The sequence below is a fragment of the Ranitomeya variabilis genome, chromosome 8, assembly GCF_051348905.1.
Source record: "Ranitomeya variabilis isolate aRanVar5 chromosome 8, aRanVar5.hap1, whole genome shotgun sequence".
Lineage (NCBI taxonomy): Eukaryota > Metazoa > Chordata > Amphibia > Anura > Dendrobatidae > Ranitomeya > Ranitomeya variabilis.
In genome coordinates, this window is record NC_135239.1 from 117,592,895 (window position 1) to 117,618,801 (window position 25,907).

Sequence of the window (25,907 nt, forward strand, 5' to 3'; positions counted from 1 at the left end):
GTAAGCTACAACTACTTTGTTGTCTGAAAAAATTCGGACGTGATGCCCTTGTAATTCTCTTAGGAAAAAACGTAGTGCATGATTCACCGCTCTCAGCTCTTTTTGGTTTGAGGAAGTCTCGAGTTCCTGACTTGACCATACCCCCTGAGCGACCCTGTTGTTCAGGTGAGCCCCCCACCCTGTGGGACTTGCGTCTGTTGTTACTATCTGAGGGTTTTCTATTACCCATGGAATCCCTTTTGATAGATTGGTGGGATTTAACCACCAGTTTAGGGAATGAATAACAGGCGAACTTAGAGTCATGCGACCCTCTAACCGACCTCTCAGTAAACTCTGGTTTTTTAAAATGTCCCACTGGAGGGGTCTCGTGTGGAGCTGCGCCCACTGAACTGCTGGAAGGCAAGCAGAGAGGGACCCTAGTAACGACATCGCCTTCCTCAGAGACATGGATGGTTTTGAGCAAGCTTCCGACACTAGATGTAATATCTTTTGTCTTTTCTGAACTGGGAGGCGACATTCTTGGGAACTTGAGTCCAAAGTAAGACCCAAAAATTCCTGAACCCTGGTTGGTTCCAGTTTTGATTTTTGAAGGTTCACCAACCAGCCTAGTTTTTCCAAAATGTCTATCACTCTTTGGCAATGCTGACTGCAGAGTTGGGCCGAGCTGCTGACAATCAAAAAGTCGTCCAAATATGGAACGATTAAGATGTCCTCTTCCCTTAGATGTGCCATCATCTCTGCTACCAATTTGGTGAAGATGCGAGGTGCGATTGATATGCCAAAGGGAAGGGCTCTGTATTGGTATTCCTTTATCTGCCCTTTCATGACCACTGCCAGTCTGAGGAATTTTTGAGAATTCTTGTGGATGGGGACGTGATAATACGCGTCGCTGAGATCTAGAACTACCATGAAACAGTTCGGAAACAGGTTTTTTGTCGACTTTATTGATTCCATTTTGAATCGTTTGTTTTTTACGTAAGTGTTTAGTTTCCGTAAGTTTATTATGGTCCGGAAAGACCCGTCTGGTTTGGGAACCAGAAATAATGGGGAGTAGAAACCCTTCTTCCTCTCCAGAGGGGGAACTTCCAGAATGACATTTTTGTCCAATAATTTTAGGATTTCGAGTTCTAGAGCTTCTTGTTGTTGGGGAGAAGACCTCGGTGAAGTTACTACATAATGTCGGGGGGGTAGGGAAAAAAATTCTATTTGAAGACCCGCGTGTATTAGATTTAGTATCCAGGGGCTGGTAGTGATTTTTTCCCAGGCCGGGAGGAATTGAGACAACCTCCCTCCCACCCTGGGGGAGATGTCACTTAGGGGGGGGTTTCTTATCTCGTGGGGAACTACCGAAGAGGAACCCTCTTTCTCTTTTCCCATCATCCCAGCGGTTTTGTTCTCTTGGCGGTCTTCTTCTAAAGAATTTCCTACTCCGAAAGGGCCGTTTATTGAACGTTTGAGGTAGGATGGGGAACCCTTTCTTTTTATCGCCTGCTTTTTGCAGGATGTCGTCTAGAGTCTCTCCAAAGAGAAACTTGCCTTCACACGGAATAGAACACAGTTTGTGTTTAGTTTGTAAATCTCCTGGCCAGCTTTTGAGCCACAGGGTTCTGCGTGCGGCATTCGAGAGGGCTGCAGATTTAGACGTTAATTTAATCGAATCGGCAGACGAATCGGCTAGAAATGCCGCGGCACCTCTAATCATGGGAATAGAGTCTAACACCTTATTTCTGGGTACCCCATCCCTCAGTTGTTTCTCTAAGTTGTCAATCCAGATCATAAGGGAGCGTGACGTGCAAGCCGCTGCTATGGCCGGTCTCAGGCATCCCCCCGCCGACTCCCAGGCACCTTTGAGAAAGGTGTCGGCTCTCTTGTCAAGAGGATCCTTTAGGGTTCCCATATCTTCAAATGGTAACGCGTATCTTTTTGAGGCTTTAGCTACCGCCACGTCGAGTTTGGGAGCCTTATCCCATGAAGAGGAGGATTCCTCTTCAAATGGATATTTTCTTTTAATAGAGGGAACTGATGCATTTTTCCTCTCTGGTTTTTCCCACTCTCTTTTGATTAAGGTTTGTATATTTTCATTTAGGGGAAAAACTTTTCGCTTTTTTTGGCATAGTCCTCCGAACATGACATCCTGAACGGTTTTGTCAGGACGAGGGTCCAATACACCCATTGTCGACCTCACCGCTTTAACAAGGCCGTCAACCTCATCTAAGGGAAAACAATGACGACCTCCCCTTTCGTCATCTGAAGAAGAGAAGGAGGAGTCCTGTGTATCTGAGTTTACGACATCAGAGCTGGAGGAATCGGAGTTCCTATAGGGATTAGGTTTTTCTTTACTGACTTTCTTTCCTCCTTTAAGGGTTTTAAAAACAGACTCTACTTCTGTTTTGATTACGGAGCGTAACTCAGAGGCAAAGTTTGGTGTCTCCTCGCAGAGGACTTGACCAATACACGAATCACATAACTTTTTATCCCAAGATTGCGGTAATTCTATATCGCATAATGGGCAGGTTCTGTGCTTTGTTTTTGCCGTTCTCTTCCTTGCCTAGGATAAAGGAGAAGAGGGACCCCAGTTACAAACAAATGAGCTTTCACGAAGATCACTCACCAATCAGACGCAGCCACAGGTACCGGTTCTGGAGGAGGGGTAGGATCTTGAAGTGAGAGATCCGTAGATGGTAGCTGATTCACCACACTGGAACTCTTGCTACGTTGCGTGGAATGGCTACCAGACCGAGAACTCCGGGTGCCCGCAGAGGTTCGCTTCTTCTGTGCGTCCGGTTTCGGTCGTTGATGGTGGCGCTGCTGCTGCTGCGGTGGCGGCGGCGGCTGGAGCTGCTGGTCGCTGTCTTCCATGGCTCTATTAGCTTGGGACGGCATGCAGCAAGGAGTTTCCTATGCGCACCATCTTTTAAACAGAGCGCTCTTAATAGCCCCTCCTCTGTGGCTGCGTGAAGGAGGAAGCGTCCTTTTTTTTTTTTTTTTTTTTTTTCTCTGACATGCTACTGCGCATGCGCGCGCCGTCAGGGACCCGGAAATGAAGCAATCCAGTTCCGGGGCAGCGCCACCTTGGTACACCTTAGTTACAGCGCTGCCCCCGAACCGGAAGCCACATATTACTTCCGGTGCGGCGCCATTTTGGAAACGCCGGCGTCCTGAGTGGCAGAGTGTCGGGAGCCCCAGCCTCCTATCCGGAGTGGCGGCTACACTTCCTCCCGCTCACGCTGACGGCCCGTCGGTCGCAGCCGTGGCGGCTTCGGACACCGCACCAGCCGTGGCAGGGGCCTCCCCGCTGCCAGGACTCGGACTGGCCGGCTCCGGATTCCAGGCTTCTTCACGGTTCCAGCTTCTCAGGTACCGTCCAGAAGGTTCCCCGTCAGGGACAGGAAACCAAACTGATGCAGGGGAGAGGTACCGCCCTTTTATCCTGTAGGTTTCCTGTCCCTGAAGGGCGGATCCCCTCTCTGGTGTGCTGTCATGGGCGACTGAGAAATCACACCTGAAACCAGGTAAAAAGAGACGTGGACTTAATCATTGTATGTGCCACACTGAGCATGGAAAACAAAGGATAACTGTTTGAGGACTTCAGAACCAAAATTTATTGATATCAAGAGCTCTTGATGTTCCTTTGCTGATTTTTGATTATTGCGCAGTTTACAATCCATGGCAATGTAGCCAATCTCCCTGGATGTGGGTGGCAGAGAAAAATTGCTGAAAGGTTGCAACATTTGAGAAGCAGCCCCAATCAAGTTCCAAAGAAATTGAAGCTGTCCTGCAGGCTCAATATCAGTTTCAGCGGAAAATATCAGTCGACATTTGAATGAAATGAAAACGCTATGGCAGAAGACCAAGGGAGGACCATACTGACAATACAGAAAATAGCTAGACTGCTGTTTACCAAAATGTATGCTGGCAAACCAAAATCCTTCTGTGAAAGCATCTTGTGACCAGAAGAGACAGCTTTTTGGTAAACTACATTATTCTACTGTTTACCGAAAACAGAACGAGGCCTAGAAAGAAGATAACAGTACCTACAGTCAAATATGGTTGAGGTTCAAGTATGTTTTGCTTCCTCTGGCACTGGGTGCCTGGTCTGTTTAAGGCATCATAAAATCTGAAGACTACCAAAGGATTTTGTTTCACAATGTACTGTCCAGTGTCAGAAAGCAGAGTTTGTATCCTAGGTCATGGGCCTTCCAGCCGGACAATTACCCCAAACATACCGTACTTCAGAACTCACTAGTGCTTTGTTTAAATTCATTTCTAGGTGATTCTTGAAGTGGCCAGCAATGGGCCCAGATTTAAAGCCCATTGAACACCTATGGAGAGATCTTAAAGGGAACCCTGTCACCCCCAAAATTGAAGGGGAGCTAAGCCCACCAGCATCAAGGGCTTATCTACAGCATTCTGGAATGCTGTAGATAAGCCCTGCCCCCCCCCGATGTATCCTGAAAGATAAGAGGTTAGATTATACTCACCTGGGCGGGCAGTCCGATCCGATGGGCGTCGCAGTGCGGGGCCTCCCATCTTCATAGGATGACGTCCTCTTCTGGTCTTCACGCTGAGGCGCAGGCGTACTTTGTCTGCCCTGTTGAGGCAGAGCAAAGTACTGCAGTGCGCGTGCGCCAGGCCTCTGACCTTTCCCGGCACCTGCGCACTGCAGTACTTTGCTCTGCCCTCAACAGGGCAGACAAAGTACGCCTGCGCCGGAGCGTGAAGACAAGAGGACGTCATCGTAACAAGATGGGAGGCCACGGACCGGACCGCAGCGGGACCGCCCCTGGGTGAGTATAATCTAACCTTTTTCTCATCTTTCAGGATACATCGGGGGGCTTATCTACAGCATTACAGAATGCTGTAGATAAGCCCTTGATGCCGGTGGGCTTAGCTCACCTTCGATTTTGGGGGTGACAGGTTCCCTTTAAAATTGCTGTTGGGAGCTCTTCAAATATGATAGACCTGGAGCAGTTTTTAATAGAAGAGTGGCCCAAAAAATCAGTTAAAAAGGTGTCAAAAGTCTGTTATAAGAAGCAATTGATTGCACTTATTCCATAGGGTGTGCAACCAAATATTAAGTTGAGGGTGCCAGTAATTTTGTCCAGACAATTTTTGGGGTTGTGTGAAATTATGTTCAATTAGTCTCTTTTTTGCATTGTTCCAATACACACAAAGCAAATAAACGTGTATAACAAAAGAAAGTCATTGCAATAATTTTCTGAAATCTCCGGTAACAATTTCAAGGGCGGCAACACTTTCATCCAAGACTGCACATACATAGGTCATTACAATTTGGTTAGCTAATCCTTTTTAAGTTTACCAAAAATGTTAAAAATACACCAATGAAATTAAGTTAATTACATGTCATCATAACCCAGAAAAGCCAAGTAATGTCAATCCCTGTTCTGGTTAATCACACAGGTGCCCCTCTATTTGTGAATTCCCGAATATACCAAACAGCAGATACAGCAAGCAGCAGGGAAATTGGGTGTCGTTCAGAGCTTCGTTGCTCCAGCTTGCCACCTATGTCAGCCAGGTGGGCTGGCAGGCTAACCCAGTTTCTTTCAACATTAAATCAATATTTTCGTCTGCTGCGCGGGGCCCACAAAAGATGTGGGGCCTATATGTTTAATTGGTAATCCGTCACAATATACTGTATATGGTAGTCAATGTGAGACCTTTTTGGACATTGTAACAACTTTTTTTTTTTTTTTTACAAGTCTTTAGACCTCAACTTGCTGTTCTGAACCAGATATTGGAATTTTTAAAGCTTATGCGTTAGACTGAACATTTGATACTGTGTCTAAACTTTGTTTGTTTTTTTTCATTAAGATTTAAATGGAGTTTTTGAAACTCAATGTGAGGTGTAAAATGTAGGGGTAGAGACCCAGATTCTAGTGATTTATCACTTAATGGGCTGCTTGCTGTCATTTTCATAAAATCATGGCTTTTTCTGCTGCACATTTATAAGTTCTCAGAATAACCGCACACATCACTAATGGCAGCTTTCTGACTCAATACCACAAATGTCCCTTAGATTCATCAGACTTTATTCCTCTGTTCCTTGATGCCACCGTCAGGCAAGAGATTATTAAACCCTCATACAGCCATTGTTCACTATGAAGACTAAAAGGTGGCAATACATTCTCTTAGAAAAGGTAATCACTTATACCCATGTAGAATATCACTCTTTCACCCCTTCAATTTAAAACAAACAACAACAACAAAAAAAACACTAACCTGGTCTTTCTTGGATTTATGAGAAGATGCAACATAAGCCAAGTATTGGATAACCTTCTTTGTATTTTCTGTTTTGCCAGCACCAGACTCTCCTCTTAAATAGGGTGGGGGGCAGAAATGAAAGAAAACACATTAAAAAGGGTTAAGACTAGTAACAGAAAATTGTTACTACAGTAAAAACTTAGGCCTCGTACACATCTGCATCAGATGCTCCATTAGGAGCGTAAGCTGTAGACAGGAGGAACACCTCTTCCTATGAAAATGTCACAAACCAGCCAGGTACTGTTGGTGTCTGTCTTGGGACTGCTCCAGAAACCATTAGAAATGTGAATAGAACCCCAAAATATGAATAGCTTGTGTCTGACAGTGGGGGAGAAATTCTACAGGAGGTTTTCACATCCCAGGAATCAGCATACAGTGGTCCTCGCTTGACAAGTATTCTTCTCCCAGGGTAGTACCAAAGATTATATACCTCCACTTACAGTGCAACATAATTGGGCTGATTACCAATTTACTTGGCACAAATAAAATTAAATGGTAGAAAAAAAAATAAATCCAATATAATCTCTTAAAATGAAATGCTTGTGCCAAGTTAGATCTGAGGGATACATATTGTAAAGATTTAGGAGAGCTGAAAACTTCCAGAAGTAGGCTCATTTACAGTAAAAGCGCAGGACAATAATTATCAACCCTATGTTTCCAAGTTTCCAGCTTTTTATAGGTGCTTGTACATGTATAGTGGAAATAAGTCACAAACTTACGTGCAAAGTATGGACTGGTCTTCTCTATCTAAAAAGACAAATAAGGAAGATTAAAAACAAGCACAACCTACTTGGTGACCAATAATAGAAGTAAAATGCAGCCTTTGACAGTCTACCATACATTTCTGTAAAGTTTTCTTTAGGTGTGCATGCAACTTGTTCAACCATTGGTCGAATGCACATATGGCCAAGAGCCATCTCCCTGCTACCCCGAGACACATTAACACCCACCTGAGCACGCAAGCAGTTTCTTTTTAGCAAGAGTGTGAAGCAAGCATCTGCTTTAGGCCATGTTCATGACGTAGCTTTTCTGCAACTAAAACCTGATATGTTGGAGGTAAAAAAGCCGCAGACAAAGCAAGTTTGGCTGGCTTTTTAATGCCGCGTTTTTCAGGATCCTAAAGTTCAGCTTTGCTTTCACCATACAAGCATGACTACAAGGTGTTAGGCCTCCAATGCATAACATATGTGAAACCATAAAACATTCTTACAAAAAGATCATTTGATAAGATTTAGTGGAATTTTTTTGGTTACGTCAAAAAAATGTCACTATGCGTGCGAGAAAAAAAAAAAAGTGAGTTCATGAAAAAAAATACATAATTGCAAATGTAAAAAACAGAGGGGCAGTGGGAGTTGAAGGTCAGGTTACCTAACAAATTGGCAGCTATTGAGGGTAGGGCACTAGTTACCTTCACACACTGGTAGGGACTTTGAATTGAACAGTTATTGTTTAATTTCACACCGTTTCAATTTCAGGCAATGTTAACATTTTACACATTGGTCAGCCAAGGTAATACTGAGGCTTGGTTTACTGTCACACATGCCCCTTCGTGACAACCAACTTTAAAATTCCTGACCAGGCCAAGTTTCTTACATCTGACCAGTGTCACTTTACGTGGCAAATCTAAGGCTGTGTGCCCACGTTGCGGTTTGTGTGTGCTTCTGCCGCTTTTTTGCTGCAGTGGAAACGCATAAAAACGCTTAAAAACAGCATTCCCATGCAATCCTATGGGATTCCGCAGTTTTGCCCATGCTGCGGATTTTCCAGCTGCGGAATCGCACAGCGGTAAAATCCGCAGCATGTTCATTATTTATGCGGAATTGCAGTGATTCCGCAGCTATAGGATTGCACCGAAACGCTCACTTAACGCATGTGGCTATGCCCACCACGCGTAAAGTGAGCGCTTCATGTGCAGGTGGTACCCGGGTCTGGAGGAAAGGAGACTCTCCTCCAGGCCCTTGAGGACCATATTTCAGTAAAAAAAAAAAAATAAAAAAAAAATATAAGGATATATTAACCTTCTGATAGCCCCGGGAGTCCTTCCGGCTCTCAGCGGTGCACGTGGCGGCTTCCGTTCCCAGGGATGCATTGCACGAATCAACTGGGATGACATCGTGGTCACGTGACCATGACGTCACAAAGGTCCTTGGCGCCAAGCATCCCTGGGAACAGAACGTACCAGGAGCACGGGGCTGTCGGAAGGCGAGAATAATTAAAGAAAATATGGTTATTTTTAACATATCTTTTACTATTGATGCTGCATAGGCAGCATCAATAGTAAAAAGTTGGTCACACTTGTCAAGCACTATGCTTGACAAGTGTGACCAACCTGTCAATCACTTTTCCAAGCAATGCTTGGAAAAACGCTAAAAACGCTTGCTAAACGCTTGTGTTTTGCGGGAAAATGCATGCTAATTACGCATGCGTTTTACCTGCGGCAGGGAGTTGCAGAAATGCTGCAGACATTTCCACAGCATTTCTGCAAAGTGGGCACATAGACTAAGGCTATGTGCACACGTTGCCGATTTGCCTGCGGATTTTTCTGTAATGAATCTGCATCTCTTGCCGGAAGACGCAACCAAAAATACACCCGTTTTTGAAAGCTAAATAAAGATATTACTTAAAAAAAAAAAAAAAAGGATTGTGATGTCATTTCTGGTCCAACCTCCCCTTTAACATGAGACTGCGTGTGTCGATCTATGCGTGCGTGTCTGTCGATCTATGCGTAGATATATCTGTTAGGCCGGGGGTCACACTTTACGAGAAACTCGCACAAGTCTTGCACATCAATACCCGACACTGCCGCCGGCACTCGGACAGGGGCGTTCAGCTGCACAGAAATACATGCAGCCGCACACTCCGGTTTTGAGTGCCGGTGGCAGTGCCAGGTATTGAGGTGCGAGTTTCTTGCAAGTGTGACCCCAGCCTTAAAAACAATATCTGTTTAAAAAGGAAAAAAAATTGCCAAAAAAAAAAAGTCCAGAGTGGGAAAGCCGGCAATTGAGGGCCGGTGTTTATAGCCTGGGAAGCAGGTAATACCCATGGATCTTCCCAGGCTATGAATATCAGCCCACAGCTGTCAGCGTAGCCTTTACTGGCTGCTAAAATAAAACTATACTGTGCTCACAGCGGCAGAGGGATACAGTGCAGAAGGATAACTTCCGTCATTGTATCCCAAAGCCACTTGGAGAGCGGTCGCATCCGCCGATGTGACAGCTCTCCACGGGAGATCGTAGTGGGACACTCGTTATTACATGGATTACTGCGGATCAGGGAGTATACTTTTGGAATATATATATATATATATATATATATATATATATATATATATATATATATATATATATTTTTACAGGTGATCAATTGCTTCGGGGACTAGGTGATTGGCGAGTATATACTGTATATGTGTGCATGTGTTTTTTTTTTTATATATACACACACTAACACAGTAGCCGGATGATGGGACTATACTGTCCCATCATCCGGCTACCTGTCACTGTAGCAGACATAGCTACTACAAGTCCCAACTGATGATGTCTGCCTACATACAGACCGACACACAGCCCTGCAGACCCCCGCATACAGACAGCCCCTTACAGCCACGCAGATCCCGACACACCAACACCCGCACATCTCTCCACACACACACACACACACTCTTCCCCCTCCCTATCTGCGTTTCTCACACAACTCCGCAGCAAAGCCGCAGATCCCGCGGTTTTGCTGCAGATTTGACTGAATCAATGGAAGTCAATGGGTGCAGAAACTGCAGATCCGCAAAAAATTGACATGGTCCTTTTTTGAATCTGCTGCGTTTTCAGTGCAGAAATTTCAGCACCATTAGCACAGCAATTTTTTTCAGTGCATTACCATTAAGGTTTTATTCCTAACTATAATGTTCATTAATAGTTACGTCATGAAAACTGAAGGCTTTTTGGTGGTAGTTGAGAAATTTGGTACTGTGTTTTAATATGTTATGGTTATTAAAGAAATGTTTTCCATCGGTTTTTGTCTACTATTAATACATCTCTATGAAGGTCACTGATTTTACGGTCCTGAAATTGAGAGCATTAGCCGACATAGGAGGTTTTATAACCTGTGCCTGCTGTCAAGTGTACTGCGCCTGAAAGCGAGAGTGCCAGAGGTGCACGTGACTGTGGGATGAGGGGTTTATGGACTTTGAGGGACCTAAATATTGGAAACTCCACATGTGGCCAGAAACTTCTGTTTGGACACATGGCAGGGCTCAGAAATGAAGGAGCACTATTTGAATTTGGAAGCACAAATTTGTCTGAAATAGATTTCAGGCACCATGTCGCATTTGCAGGGCTCTTGAGGCACCAAAACAACAGAGAACCCTCACAAGTGACCCCCTGAAGGATTTTATCAGAGGTGGGGGGTGGGTATATGAACTTTTTGAAGTACTTTTTGAAGTATTTTGAATGTGCATCAAATAATTTAACAACATTAGGATGTGGAGATATAAAATTTTAGTGGTAAAAATGTACTGTAAGTTTTGCATTTGCTGCAAATTTGTCAGTCACACAAGGATTAATATGGAACAGCAAATAAAAAAAAAAATTAGACCCCATTGTAGAAATTGCAGCCATTAATCTACGGCTGTAGTGACCATTTTGTAACATCCACATCATGCTGTATTCTGGAGAACTGCAAATATGATGCCAGTTTATTGCCCATACATTGTGTCCCCAAAAAGTTTAGTGCCACCATTTACTGTGCCCAATCTGTGCTTCTGGCAACACGCACCCCATGCCTTTCATGTGGCACAATAAAAGTTTTTACCTTAGTTTAACTTTGATACCACTGTCGCAATTAACTGTGGTATTTAAAAAGGGTTAATCAGCCTGGGCCGATAATAAAAGGGTTTCAATTGTCACGGCGGGAATAGTGGCAGTAGGGTGGTGATATCTTATTCCTGAGGGAATAAGGCCCTTTAACAGCCATTTTTACACACATTGGCGGTTAAGGGATTAAACTGTACTAGGCTATGTTAACACGTTGCGTTTATGCTGTATTTTTTGCTGCTTTTTTACACAGATTAAAACCAGTTTTGCAGTACAAGCAAAAGCTATGAGATTACAGAAATATCACGCATACACTGATTTCTCCAACTTTACATCATAACGGTCTTCTCACCTGAGAATGGCAGTTACAATAAGTAAAGTTTCATTAAATTAGTGATTTGTGCAAAGTAAACATTGGCTGACCAAGGTGTGGGATTAAACAATGCCTGATCAACTCAAGGGCCCCAAGTGTAAAAGTGAACAGTGTCCCACAAACTCAGGGAGTCTCTGCTAATGTCCTAATCTATTCCAGATCAAGTCAGCTGTATTTGGGCCTACATGAAGATCAATGTACATAGGTGGCTGAATTGAAGGCATTGCTTCATCACCATTTACAGTGACTAAAAGTTACAAGCTGAGGATTTAACACCTGGCATTTTTATGAAGGAGTGGAAAAGCTTGTTGTTTTGCCTGTCCCAAAGGGGAGGTTTAAATCCCAGATGACATTGCTGCTTCAATGAAATGGAGAGAGACACACTATTAGAAGATACAATTCTTCAGGCAGCTGTTTATGTGGACCAGAGTCATCGTATATTGCCGGATGATCAACAGCTTACTAAAGGAAAAGAAGCTGTAATTGAGATAGCAGTTAGGATGAGTGGGCTACGGGACGGCCAAGAGCTAGTGCTGCTGCTGAAGCCGTTTCTTCATCCTCAGAGGAGTTTAATTTCGAAAAGTATTTGGATGACATGGAGCGTTGCCTCAGGAGGGGGGCGGGGGGGGGGTGAAGTTTCCACTCCCATAGAAACCAGACTGACCATATTTCAGCAAAATTTTTCACTTGCTCTCAAAGTAGAAGAGTTCAATCGTTCATCAAAACTGACTGTGCACAAGCCAATTCCTTTATACCCTGAAATTGTCCATGTGGTTCCTGCTTTGACACCAACTCAAGTTAGTGTAAGGGGTTGTTCTCTAGCCTTAAAATTAGTTCAGATTTGAGGTCATCTATGAATGAGGATCTGATGGAGGCGATACTATTTCTCAGAACAAATTCATTCACTGCACAAATGTTATTCAGTACATTTGTTGAAAATGCTTCCCTTCCCCCCCCCTGCATAGTGTATAATTTGTAAATTTATAAAAAAAGTTTTATTGCTCCAAAGTTGTATTCCAATAAATATGTTTTATGTTCTCTCTAAAAGGCTTGATTATTTTATCATAATAAAGATTAAAAGCCTGATACCATTTTACTACAGTAAATTTATCACTTAAACATGAGCCATGTATGAGGGAGTCGGAGTCATGGAAATTGAGGAGTCGGAGGTTTGGCTTACCGACTCCACAGCCCTGACAACCTCCCCATTTTACAGTTTACCACCTATTCATCAGATGGTTCAAACTCAGCCTATATTTGCCTATTTAGGAAACATTAACAGCTCACCGAAGATAAAGGCTATGGTTACAAGATGGTGTGAAACTAACCAAGCTACATTTGACTAGTCAGCCGCTGTTCCTCTAATAGTCCTCAATCATGGCTGCTACAAGTATCTGGAGGTAGACTAGTCCTGTAATTATACCTCACTATGGCATACCAAGTATACAGTTCAGATCACTAGGGAAAAGTGCTAGAATTCATTGAGGGGGGAAAAAAAAGCAAAACTTTACCTTGCATCATGCTGCGATAGGCAGTGTCGGTGATGGCATATATGTGTGGAGGCATTTCATGTCTTTTCTTTCCTTTATACATATCAACAATCTCTTCAGAGTAAATTGGCAAGTTCTTGTATGGGTTTATTACCACACAAAACAAACCAGAGTAAGTCTGCAAATTAAACAGAAAATAAATAAATGCATTCACAAGTACACAAATGGAGACAGAAAATGCCACACTTCCAAAATTTAAAGGGACTGTCAAACGGTTTTTGCCATTTTATCATGAACACTACAGGACTACAGCTCATCGGGATCAGCAGTCAGGCCCACTATGGAGTAGCAGCTTGCCGACTATGCAGTGTACGCCGACAGTGGTGGGTGGGGTTATACACAGAAGACTTCGCTCGGCTACTTCTAGGTTAGATAAAACCAATCAGGCTTTCTTGCCTTATGCTTCTCAAGTTATATAGCAAAAACCTGCTGACACATTCCCTTTGACAAAAAACAAAAAACACACCAGCGCTTAGATTTTCTCCTGGATAGGCTGTACTGATCCGATTACCATAATTGCACATTTTGATAAATTGAAGTCAGACCCATATCACATGCATTCTTTTCTTTATTTTTAATGCAGGAAAAAGTTATTTGCATTTCTACTTAATTTTTTTCAACTCTATTGTATTAACCCCTTTCTGACATTAGACGTACTATCCCGTTGAGGTGGGGTGGGCTTGTGTGCCCAACGACTGGATAGTACGTCATAGCGATCGGCCGCGCTCACAGGGGGAGCGTGGCCGATCGCGGCTGGGTGTCAGCCGACTATCGCAGCTGACATCCGGCACTATGTGCCAGGAGCGGTCACGGACCGCCCCTGGCACATTAACCCCCCTGCACACTGTGATCAAACATGATCGCAGTGTTCCGGCGGTATAGGGAAGCATCGCGCAGGGAGGAAGCTCCCTGCGTGCTTCCCTGAGACCCTCGGAGCAACGCGATCACATCGCGTTGCTCCAAGGGTCTTTTACCTCCTCCTCCCTGCAGGCCCGGATCCAAAATGGCCGCGGGGCTGCATCCGGGTCCTGCAGGGAGGTCGCTTACCAGCGCCTGCTCAGAGCAAGCGCCGGGAAGCCTCCAGGAGTGCACATCAGATCGCTGATCTGACACAGTGCACAGCAAAGTGTCAGATCAGCGATCTTACACTAACTTTTGGGGTCCATTTTCTTTTGTTACCCTTGGTAAAATAAAACTAATTGGAGCTGAAGTAAATTTTTTGTGAAAAAAAAGTTTAATGTTCATTTTTTTTTTTTTTTTTTTGTAACACTCCAAAAATTCCTGTGAAACACCTGAAGGATTAATAAACTTCTTTAACCCTAGAACGCATACCTGGGGCCTCGCAGGCCTGCCAGGTTACTTATTTTCTATTTTCTGTAAAAGTACTTTAGTTAGAATTTTGAAAATCTAGGTAATCCTCAGGTATATAGTTAGTAATTTCCAGTTATTCATATATTTTTATGTTACAGACATTTCGGTATAACAATTTTTTTTGGGACTACCCCATATTCACGCACCTGGGGCCTTTTAGGCCTGTACTAGGTTTACATGTGATACACAGATTTGCTTATCAAGGCAAATTACGGAGGCAATGATCCGATGTGGAATACGCTTTCTGGAACATCCAGAGCAAAGAGAAAAAAAAAAAAAGAAAGCGCTGCTATATTTGTCCAGCAAAGAAGGAAAGAAAATCGGAGCGTTTTTGTTCTTCTTGCGGACAAAATGTATTCAAGGAACATTCAGCCGAAAAAATATGCGAGAATTGTCGGGGGAATATGTAAAGTTACAAATAAATATTCCTGCACCAAGTTTGCTACAACCAAAAAATGTTTTCATAAAAAAACTGCATATAGAATGCCTATATTTGGCGTGCCCGTTTACTTACTTTTTTGTTGTTTTATGCACATAATTATGTTTTGAAATATACACATCTTAGGCTGTGTTCCCAGTAGCGCTGGGGTTCGCCAGAAGGGGATCCATAATGGATCTGACGTCCTGGTAACTCCAAGATTCCGCCAGCCTTAGCTGGGGTCACCAGGAGGTCAGATCCATTATGGATCCCCTCCTGGCAGACCCCAGCGCTAGTTGGAATGCATCCTTACCTTGCAATTGTAAAATAAATTTTGAAGTGTATTTTTATTTGAGTTATTCCATGATAATTGTAAACAGGCCTAAAAGGCCCCAGGTGCGTGAATGTGTAGATTTCTGTGGGTATGCGTTCTAGGGTTAATGTGGTTTTGAGCACCTTGAGGGGTGCAGTTTTTAGAATGGTGTCACACTTGGGTATTTTCTATCATATAGTCCCCTCAAAATGACTTTAAATGAGTTGTGGTCCCAAAAAAAAAAAAAAAAATAATAATTGTGTTGTAAAAATGAGAAATTGCTGGTAAACTTAACCCTTATAACTCCCTAACAAAAAAAAAATTTTTGGTTCCAAAATTGTGCTGATGTAAAGCAGACATGTGGGAAATGTTACTTAAGTATTTTGTGTGACATATCTCTGATTTAATTGCATAAAAATTCAAAGTTGGAAAATTGAGAAATGTTCTAAATTTTCGCCAAATTTCCGTTTTTTCACAAATAAAGGCAGGTAATATCAAAGAAATTTTACCACTATCATGAAATACAATATGTCACGAAAAAACTGTCAGAATCACCGGGATCCGTTGAAGCGTTCCAGAGTTATAACCTCATAAAAGGGACAGTGGTCAGAATTGTAAAAAATTGGCCCCGTCATTAATGTGCAAACCACCCTTGGGGGGTAAAGGACCTTTAAGGGACCCGATCTTAGGGATGTCTAATCGCTTATGCTACACAACGTGATACCATAGTAAGCAGCAAATAAAAATCAGTGCCTTCTAGAGAAGACCAGCCACGGGCTTGACTTCAGTGTAGAAGCGTAATGGTAGGCACGATAGTCTTCAGCAGACCAACCAATTCCCCTCCACCCTTTCATCCAGTTGCCATAGCAACCAATAAGGAAGACAATCAATCACAACAGATATGTGGAACAGCTTCCTCTCTCTGGGCTGCAAAATAAAGAGATAGAGGGTGCAGCTCAACTTCACTTGCAGCAGATAGAGGCAGATGATGGCTGAACAGCACAGCCATCATCTGCCAGGAAAGATGCAGGCTCAGTCTGCATCAAGATCAAGGACCCAACACAGGAAGCAGTGATACTATTAATATCAGGAAGGGGTTAAAGTACAAGTAGCTATACTTTAGTATAGAATTGTAAAAAGGTAATTGAGTCTCCAGGCTTAATTTTGTTTCACAGCAAGAAGTGGAACTCCCTCAAATCTTAAAAAGTCAATTTTTGAAGTGGAAGTTGGGTATGTACCACGTCTTTCAGGCGGGTTCGCTCTGAAAGCTGACTGAAAAAAGGAGGGGGGAAAAAAGGAGGGGGGGAAAAAAGGAGGGGGGAAAAAAGGAGGGGGGAAAAAAGGAGGGGGGAAAAAAGGAGGGGGGAAAAAAGGAGGGGGGAAAAAAGGAGGGGGGAAAAAAGGAGGGGGGAAAAAAGGAGGGGGGGGGGGGGGGAAGATACATGTGCAAGCCTAGTCACCTTTACACTGCAGTGCAGATGTGCAGTCATTTTGTGCTGCTTGTAACCTCTTCAGTTGTAAGTGATGAAGCCATGACTGGTCTTCAGGCAGCTTCTGCTTGGACACCGCTTACTATGGTGTACACAAAGTAAATAAAGCTAGTGGTAAAACTTCTGAAAAAAAACTGGATCCTGAGGATTCATCTGGTTTACAATAAACCAGCTACTTTTGGGATTTTTAAGGAGGAAACTACCAGAATTGGTATAGGTCTGACGTTTGTCACACCTTTGGTTTTAAACTGAAGATGTGTATGCCAGTCCGTAGTTTTAGCTCAGACCGGACATCCACGAAAGCAGGGAGATATCTGGGACAGCCTTTAGAAAGAACAGCTGTCAAGAATAGTACTGAACTTTCTGCCTAAAACTCATCTCCTCCAGGAACTCTCAACCAAAATATTCCATCACCCACATGCCATTGTTCAGACACCACCACTGCTCTGGCCTTCATTTAAAGCCAAACAGAACCAGTCCATTGTCTGGTCATCTGGAAAGTTTTCCAATCTGCAAAGTTTCCTAAAGTTTGTCAATCACCAACTGATACCGTATTCTCCGGCGTATAAGATGACTTTTTAACCCATAAAAATTGTCCCAAAAGTCGGGGGTCGTCTTATACGCCGGGTACGGGTGCACAGAGCGATCCTGGATGGTTCCCAGGGTCTGAAGGAGAGGAAACTCTCCTTCAGGCCCTGGGATCCATATTCATGTAAAAAATAAAGATTAAAAATAAAAAATATGGATATACTAACCCCTCTGACGGACTCTGGCTCTCAGCGGTGCAAGCGTCTGCCTCCGTTCCTAAGAATGCAGTGACTGAAGGACCTTCGATGACGTCGGTCACGTGAGCGGTCGCGTGACCGCGACGTCATCGCAGGTCCTTCAGTCACTGCATTCTTAGGAACGGAGGCAGACGCTTGCACCGCTGAGAGCCAGAGTCCGTCGGAGGGGTGAGTATATCCATATTTTGTATTTTTATTCTTTATTTTTTACATGAATATGGATCCCAGGGCCTTAAGGAGAGTCTCCTCTCCTCCAGACCCTGGGAACCACACGCCCTAAGATGACCCCCGTCTTATACGGCGGGTATATCCCAAATTCCATATTTTATATGGAAAAGTTGGGGGTTGTCTTATACGCCCAGTCTTATACACCAGAAAATACGGTACTTAAAGGCCATCTCCCTTGAAACTTAAGGTACTTTGTATGGACTCTCCAAAGCCATGTGCTCACATCTAGTGTTAAAAAAAATAATCTACGATTAGTTTGTTCTGTGAGAAAGTTCTCAGGTACCATACTGAAAGTATTCGCTTCTGTAGGGGTCTGGTATGAAACTGTCCCCAAACAATCGCAGATATAAGATGTCAGGGTTGGCTTTTTTTAATTGAAAAATGAGTTTTACAAGCTTTCTGATCAGTTTACATTTTCTCCTCTGGAATAAAACTGTAATTAGACCAACCGGTGATTGTATTTCCAGGAATCCATCCTGACAGCACCATTGGAGGACGTCCTTCTTACCCTCAATGGGACAGGAACAAGCAGCGGTTAAAAGGACCCTCCCCACTCCACCTACCAGTGATTTTCGAGTACCACATCTGGATGGATGCAAAAAGTTTATTAACAGTCATACACAAATGTTACATCATATTAGTCAATAACAAACTTGCAGTGGGAGGGAACTAGTAGTGCTGTCAGGATGGATTCCTGGAAATACAATTACCGGTAGGTCTAATTACCGTTTTCCAGTTCACCACCTGACAGCACCATTGGAGGAATACCAAAGGATGGTAAACTAGGGTGGGACTACTGCAAGTAATACTTTTCTACCACAAGCTAACTGATCTGACGAGACATCTAATTTATAGTGTCTGGCAAAGGTAGAAAAGACTGGTCCAAGTCGCCGCCCTACAAATTTGCTCTGCTGAGGCTCCCCCCTTCTCTGCCCATGATGTAGAGATAGCTCGAGTTAAGTGGGCTCTAAGAATATCCGGGGGATCTTTACCTTGGACTGTATACGCTAGGTTTATCATGGTTTTGATCCACCTAGCAATGGTTGATTTTGCTGCCTTACAACCTCTATTTGGACCCCCGTACTGTATGAACAGGTTAGTGTCCAGTCTCCAACCTTCCGTCGCCCCCAGGTATTTTAGAACTGTCTCCCTAACGTCAAGGTTATGACAAACTTCCTTTGTTTTTCTAGGGTGTTGGCAGAATGAGGGAAGGATTATCTCCTCATTTATATTTGTTGAGGACACTACCTTGGGGAGGAAGGCTGGGTTAAGTCTTAAAGGTACCGTTACACTAAACGACTTACCAACGATCACGACCAGCGATGCGATCGTTGGCAAGTCGTTGTGTGGTCGCTGGGGAGCTGTCACACAGACCGCTCTCTCCAGCGACCAACGATCAGGGGAACGACTTCGGCATCGTTGAAACTGTCTTCAACGATGCCGAAGTCCCCCTGCAGCACCCGGGTAACCAGGGTAAACATCGGGTTACTAAGTGCAGGGCCGCGCTTAGTAACCCGATATTTACCCTGGTTACCATTGTAAAAGTAAAAAAAAAAAAAAAAAAGAAACAGTACATACTCACATTCTGATGTCTGTCACGTACCCCGCCGGCGGCTTCCCTGCACTGAATGTGTCAGCGCCGGCCGGCCGTAAAGCAGAGCACAGCAGTGACGTCACCGCTGTGCTCTGCTTTACGGCCAGCCGGCGCTGACACATTCAGTGCAGGGAAGCCGCTGGCGGGGGACATGACAGACATCAGAAGGTGAGTATGTAGTGTTTTTTTTTTTTACTTTTACAATGGTAAGCAGGGTAAATATCGGGTTACTAAGCGCGGCCCTGCGCTTAGTAACCCGATATTTACCCTGGTTACAAGTGAACACATCGCTGGATCGGTGTCACACACACACACACCAATCCAGCGATGACAGCGGGTGATCAGCAACTAAATAAAGTTCTGGACTTCTAGCTCCGACCAGCGATATCACAGAGGGATCCAGATCGCTGCTGCGTGTCAAACACAACGAGATCGCTATCCAGGACGCTGCAACGTCACGGATCGTTGTCGTTCTCGCTGCAAAGTCGCTTAATGTGAAGGTACCTTTAGACTATTCTGTCGTCAAAGATCTGAAGATATGGATCCTGAATGGATAGAGCCTGCATCTCCCCCAATCTTTTAGCTGACGTGATGGCAATCAGGAAGGCTTTTTTAAAGGAGAGATTGGCTATGCCCATATCTTCTGATAACAAGTGCGGGGTTTTAGGCTGTGTGCACACGTTGCGGATTTTTCGTATTTTTTAGCTATAAAAACGCTATAAAAGCGCAGAAAAAAAATGCATACATTATGCATCCCATCATTTAGAATGCATTCCGCAATTTGTGCACATGATGCGTTTTTTTCCGCGAAAAAAACGCAGCATGTTCATTAATTTTGTGGATTTTTTGCGGATTTTCCACTATATCATTGCATTGGGAAATCTCTGGGGAAAAAAAAAAAAACACGCAAAAAATAAGCGCAAAACACGCGAGAAAAACGCAGAAAAAAAACCGCATGCGGATTTCTTGCAGAAAATGTCCGGTTTTGCTCAGGAAATATCTGCAAGAAATCCTGAATGTGTGCACATAGCCTTACACAGGACATTAAGGACCAAGTTTAGGTCCCAAGGAGGAGTTGATTTTCTTACAAGTGGTCTCATTCTCTGTGTGGCCCTGGAAAATCTTGCTATCCAAGGATGGGAGGCCGCATGCTGGGAATCGGTCTCTAAGCTGGAAGCGACCGCCGCATTCACCCCCCCAGCAGTCACACGCCCGGACCGAGAGCCCCCTGTATGGAGGAAGCGGACCCGACCCCAGGAGCAGCGCTGCACTGGGGAGGCTAAGGGACCCCCCCCCATGGCAGGCATCAGCCGCAGATATCTTGCGGGAGGAAAGGGAAAGGCTGAGGCCCCCCGATCCCCACCATCTGCACAGCACCGTCGGAGGAAAAGCTTGCCGTTCCTATCCACAGTGGGACAGGAAAAACACTGGTTGGTGGAGTGGGGAGGGTCCTTTTAACCGCTGCTTGTTCCTGTCCCACTGATGGCAAGAAGGACATCCTCCAATGGTGCTGTCAGGTGGTGAACTGGAAAGGGAGTATTTTTAGACCAAATGTAGGTTGTTTCCTGGTGGTTTTTTTTGTACAGAACGGATTGGTTTTAAAATGTAGAAAAATATTTAGGATTGAGAGTCCTCAGTGGTTGATACCTTTTAATGGCTAACTGAAAAGATGGTAACAAATTGCAAGCTTTCGAGACTACGCAGGTCTCTTCATCAGGCAAAGACTAAAACAAATTCTCAAGAATCACATTTATGCACAACAGCATAGAAAAAAAAAAAAAGGGGGGGGGGAAAACCATGGATAAGACAAGTGACATGAAGCAGAATTACCATGGGTGATAAACAGTTATGTTCATAGATATTGGGCCAGTTCTTAGATAAGGATTGTTTTATTGGGGTCTCGTTCTGTTGTGATGACCCCACATGGTCTGAACACCTTGGTCGTCTCAGAAAGACCTTTTTGAATCAGGGCTACCATCCAAGAACAATTGAAAACCAGATTACAAGAGCCACCAGAATATCAAGGAATCACCGGCTACATTACAAAGCTAAAGAAGAAAATAACCGGGTACCTCTAGTAGTTACCTACAATCCAAATCTGGAGGTGCTAAGGGGGAGCTGCTCGGAAATTACAACCTTTACTGCAAAAAGATGCCCACTTACAATCCATTTTCCAAACCCCCACTACTGTGTTTTAGGCAGCCCCCAAATCTAAGAAGCATCATTGTCAAGAGCTCCCTGTCCTCTCCAACAGCTGCAGGAACCTTTCCTTGCAACCAGAAAAAATGTAAAACCTGTCCATTTATAATGACCACGGACAAGATAAAGATCCCCAACTCACATCAGGACTACAAGATCCCAGGGATCTTCAGCTGCGTCACTTCTAATGTGGTGTACTTAATTATTTGTACTAAATGTCCAACTGGGGGTCTGTATGTGGGGGAGACAGGGCAAAAGCTTAGAACAAGAATGAATTCTCACTGCCACACAATAAGAAAAAAGAATGAATGGCAATACATTTTTGTCTCCCAAATCATAACATTATGGACATGAAATTACTTGTATTGAAAGGTAACTTTATATTCCCAGACTCTGTCTCTCTGGGATTTGAACTGATGACGACCTTTGACACTTTCACTGCAGGAATGAATGTGTCGCACGGATTTATGTCTTTTTACATCAACTAAGGAACTTGCCCCTCAGACCATGTGGGGTCATCACAACAGAACGAGACCCCAATAAAACAATCCTTATCTAAGAACTGGCCCAATATCTATGGACATAACTGTTTATCACCCATGGTAATTCTGCTTCATGTCACTTGTCTTATCCATGGTTTTTCCCCTTTTTTTTTCTATGCTGTTGTGCATAAATGTGATTCTTCAGAATTTGTTTTAGTCTTTGCCTGATGAAGAGACCTGTGTAGTCTCGAAAGCTTGCAATTTATTACCATCTTTTCAGTTAGCCATTAAAAGGTATCAACCACTGAGGACTCAATTCTAAATATTTTTCTATCTACTGGCTAACACGGTACACAGATATATTTCTTTCCTGTTTTAAAATGTAAACATCCAACCTAGAGCCGAAAAGTCTGCATGTCATTCATTTGGAAGCTTGAGTCGTCAATCAGAATGTTGTCATAATGCGGGTGCACCCTTAATTTGCTACCTCTGCCATGACCTTTGGGAAAAATTAGGGGTCTGATGAGATGCAGAAAGTAAAGCATAGGTTTTGAACTCTAAGAATTTTTGTTAGACCAAAATACAATCTTGTGCACGTAGCCCAAGTGCTGGTCGTAAATTAAAAACAAAAAACTCACTTGACCCAATGTTACTTAGGTCAAATGTGGTGACAGATTTGCTTTATCTAAAGTATTAACAGGGCAGCAATATTGTTGCAATACAGCAGAGCTCGCAGAGCTGCAAATGTGTTTGCAAGACAACCAAGTTCATTTCTCCTGTTCTGTGTCAGTTAGGGTATGTTTCCACGGTCCATAAACACTGCGGATTGGATGCTACAGCATAGTGGAGGTGATTTTAGGAAATCCTATCTCCACTATGCGTGCAGGGATGCCTCAGGCTTCCCTGCGTATACGCACATGCTGCGCATCTTTCTAGACTGCAGCATGTCTATCTCAGAGACGCTCAGTCTCCACAAGAGAAATATCACCGTCCTATGTATAAGATGCAATGACCCCGCAGGGTTCAATGAACACATGTGGAATCACCGCAGGTACAAAAGCCGGCAGCGCTTTGGACAGATCGGACGCCATGTTGCGTTTGGAGGGCCCCTGATGTGCCTAAACAGTGGAAACACCCCCAATTCTAACTCCAACCCTAACCCCAACACACCCCAGGATTGGCAAATTTGCCACTGGTGCTCTGTGCTCTTCACAGACGAAAGCAGGGTCACACTGCGCACATGTGACACGTGACAGTCTGGAGACGCCGTGGAGAGCGATCTGCTACCTGCAACATCCTTCAGCATGACTGGTTTGGCAGTGGATCAGTAATGGTGTGGGGTGACATTTCTTTGGAGGGCCGCACAGCCTTCCATGTGCTCGCCAGAGGTAGCCTGACTGCCATTAGGTACCGAGATGAGATCCTCAGACCCCTTGTGAGCCCATATGCTGGTACGGTTGGCCCTGGGTTCCTCCTAATGCAGGACAATTCCAGACCTCATGTGGCTGGAGTGTGTCAGCAGTTCCTGCAAGATGAAGGCATTGAAGCTATGGACTGGCCCGCCTGTTCCCCAGACCAGAATCCGATTGAACACATCTGGGACATCATGTCTCGCTCCATCCACCAATGTCACGTTGCACCACAGACGGTCCAGGAGTTGGCGGATGCTTTAGTCCAGGTCTGGGTCGAGAACCCTCAGGAGACCATCCGCCGCCTTATCAGGAGCATGCCCAGGCATTGTAGGGAGGTCATACAGGCACATGGAGGCATCACACACACATCTGAACATCATTTCCATGTCTTGAGGCATTTCCACTGAAGTTGGATCAGCCTGTAATTTGATTTTCCATTGATTTTGAGTATCATTCCAAATCCAGACCTCCATGGGATATTCATTTTGATTTACATTATTCATTACATAGTGGAATGTAAAAATGATCAAAGATTTGCAACTGAAATATTTCATTCAGTGATATCTAGGATGTGGTATTTTAGTGTTCCCTTTATTTTTTTGAGCAGTGTACTTTATGCTTCATGCTTTTATACAATAAAAACTATTTTATATAAAAAAAATTATTTTGCATTGCTTTATTCTGAGAGCTATAACTTTTTTATTAATCCGGTGATTGAGCTGTATGGGGGCTTGTTTTTTGCGTGACACGATGACGTTTTCAGCAGTACGTTTATTTATATCTGTCTTTTTGATCGCATGTTATTCCACTTTGTTTGGCGGTATGATAAAGCATTGTTTTTTGCCTTTTTAAGTGGTGTTCCCTAAAGGGGTTAACTTGTGGGACAGTTATTGGTCGGGCAGTTATGGACACAGCAATACTAAATATACGGTATGTACTTGTTTAGATTTTTTTTTAATTCAAATTACTTCTTGGTGGAATAAATTGTTTTTTTTAACAATTTTTTAAATATTTTTACCAATTTTTTTTTTTTATTCATTCTTTTACACACTGTCCCACTATGGGACACTCATTTTGTGCAGGCTGATCGCTTCTATAGCATGCAGATCAGCATACTATAGAAGCTGACAGCGCTGCAGCTGCTATTACACTGACCAAAGAGACTTCCTGGTCATAATTCCTGTCATGCGCAATCATCAAGTCTAGAGACCCGGATGTAGTCATGACAGTCTCCATGGCAGCGATTGGGACCCAGCCTGCATGCCAGTGGGTCCATAGAATTTCTCAATTGGGTAGAATGTTTAAATAGATGACAAGTGTGTTTAAAGATTACCTCAGTGGGGGGGGGGGGGGGGGGGCAAGTTAATCTTGTTGTTATGATACCTTTTAATGTCTTACAAAAATAAATGTTACAAAGAAAGCTTTTTGAGAGTTCTGAGGATAGGTTCACACATCGCGTATTTGCTGTTTTTTATTGCTGCTTTCTCAGGCAAATTTTAAGCCGTGTTTTACAGAGGGCTAGAGTTGGAGTCCATATAAAATGGGCCAGAACCCTCAATGTTTTTGTGATTTGAAGTTGCCTCATCATATGACAACTTTTATACTTTTAAAGCTCTGTCCTGCACGACATTTGTCCATAGGTAAATGGCTCTATCTGTAATCGTGTGGCAATGAGACCTCATCCTTGCTCTCTAACTATGTCCTATTGGGGGGGGGGGGGGGGGGGGGGGGGGTGTCTGTTGGAGAAACAGGACAGAGCAAGGATGATGCCTCATCGCCACACGATTACAGACAAAAAACAAAAACCTTAACCTGTGATTATATATTTCTGTGGTCCAGGACACAGTATGAAAAGTTGTCATATTAAAAAGCAAACTTCAAATCACACTAACATCCGCAGAGTTTGGGAATACAAACTTATTACATTCTTTGATTCCCTCCACACAGGGCACCTATATCTGTCAGGAGGATTTATGGCTCCATACAAGATCTCAGGAATCTGCTCCAGAGACCGTGAGGGTACCAGGTCTCTTGATTTTACATGGATATTGAGACTATAAAATTGTCACACCACTTATCTAATCTAATTAAGGATTCACTCAAAACTAAGTTTATTTAAAAAGTCCATTATTAGGCACTGCCTCTGCTCTTTTTCTGTATATATTTTGTGTTTCTTCAGGTATTTAGCTATACCATGCCTAATGAAGAGACCCAAGTCTTGAAAGTTTACTTTGTAACATCATTTATTTTGTTAGCCATTAAAAAGGCATAACTACAATATTATTTGGTTTTTCCCACAGAGCAATTTTTTTCTTTATCTGGCTAACACTGAACCAACCCGCCCCCCTTAAATATCTTTAACTTTGATGAAAAAAAAAAAAAAGTGAAAATTTAAAATTAAATAAATTGTATAAATCTGTACGCTGACCCAATTTTTACCGCTCTTCCTTTTTGTGCTGCATCTTTCCATTGCAGATATTAACATGATATTAACATTTGTTGGCTTTTTGGAGCACAGTATGTGAAATCTCTGCAATTAGTTTCTTGAGAGTCTTCTCTGGGGGGGGTATGCGCTTTCAGCCCTCCTTCCCAGACACTGCCAACT

At 43.5% G+C, this 25,907-nt stretch overlaps 1 protein-coding gene across 1 annotated transcript in view; it reads right to left on the reverse strand.

Annotated features, from left to right (window-relative positions):
• MYH9 (myosin heavy chain 9) overlaps positions 1-25,907 on the reverse strand; it is a 240,108-nt gene that overhangs the window by 172,346 nt on the left and 41,855 nt on the right. The window contains exons 3-5 of the mRNA XM_077278728.1: positions 12,972-13,128; positions 7,002-7,029; positions 6,241-6,334 (exon numbers count right to left, since the gene is read on the reverse strand). Of these exons, the coding sequence (XP_077134843.1) occupies positions 6,241-6,334; positions 7,002-7,029; positions 12,972-13,128 (279 nt within the window). The remainder of the gene's footprint in view (positions 1-6,240; positions 6,335-7,001; positions 7,030-12,971; positions 13,129-25,907) is intronic.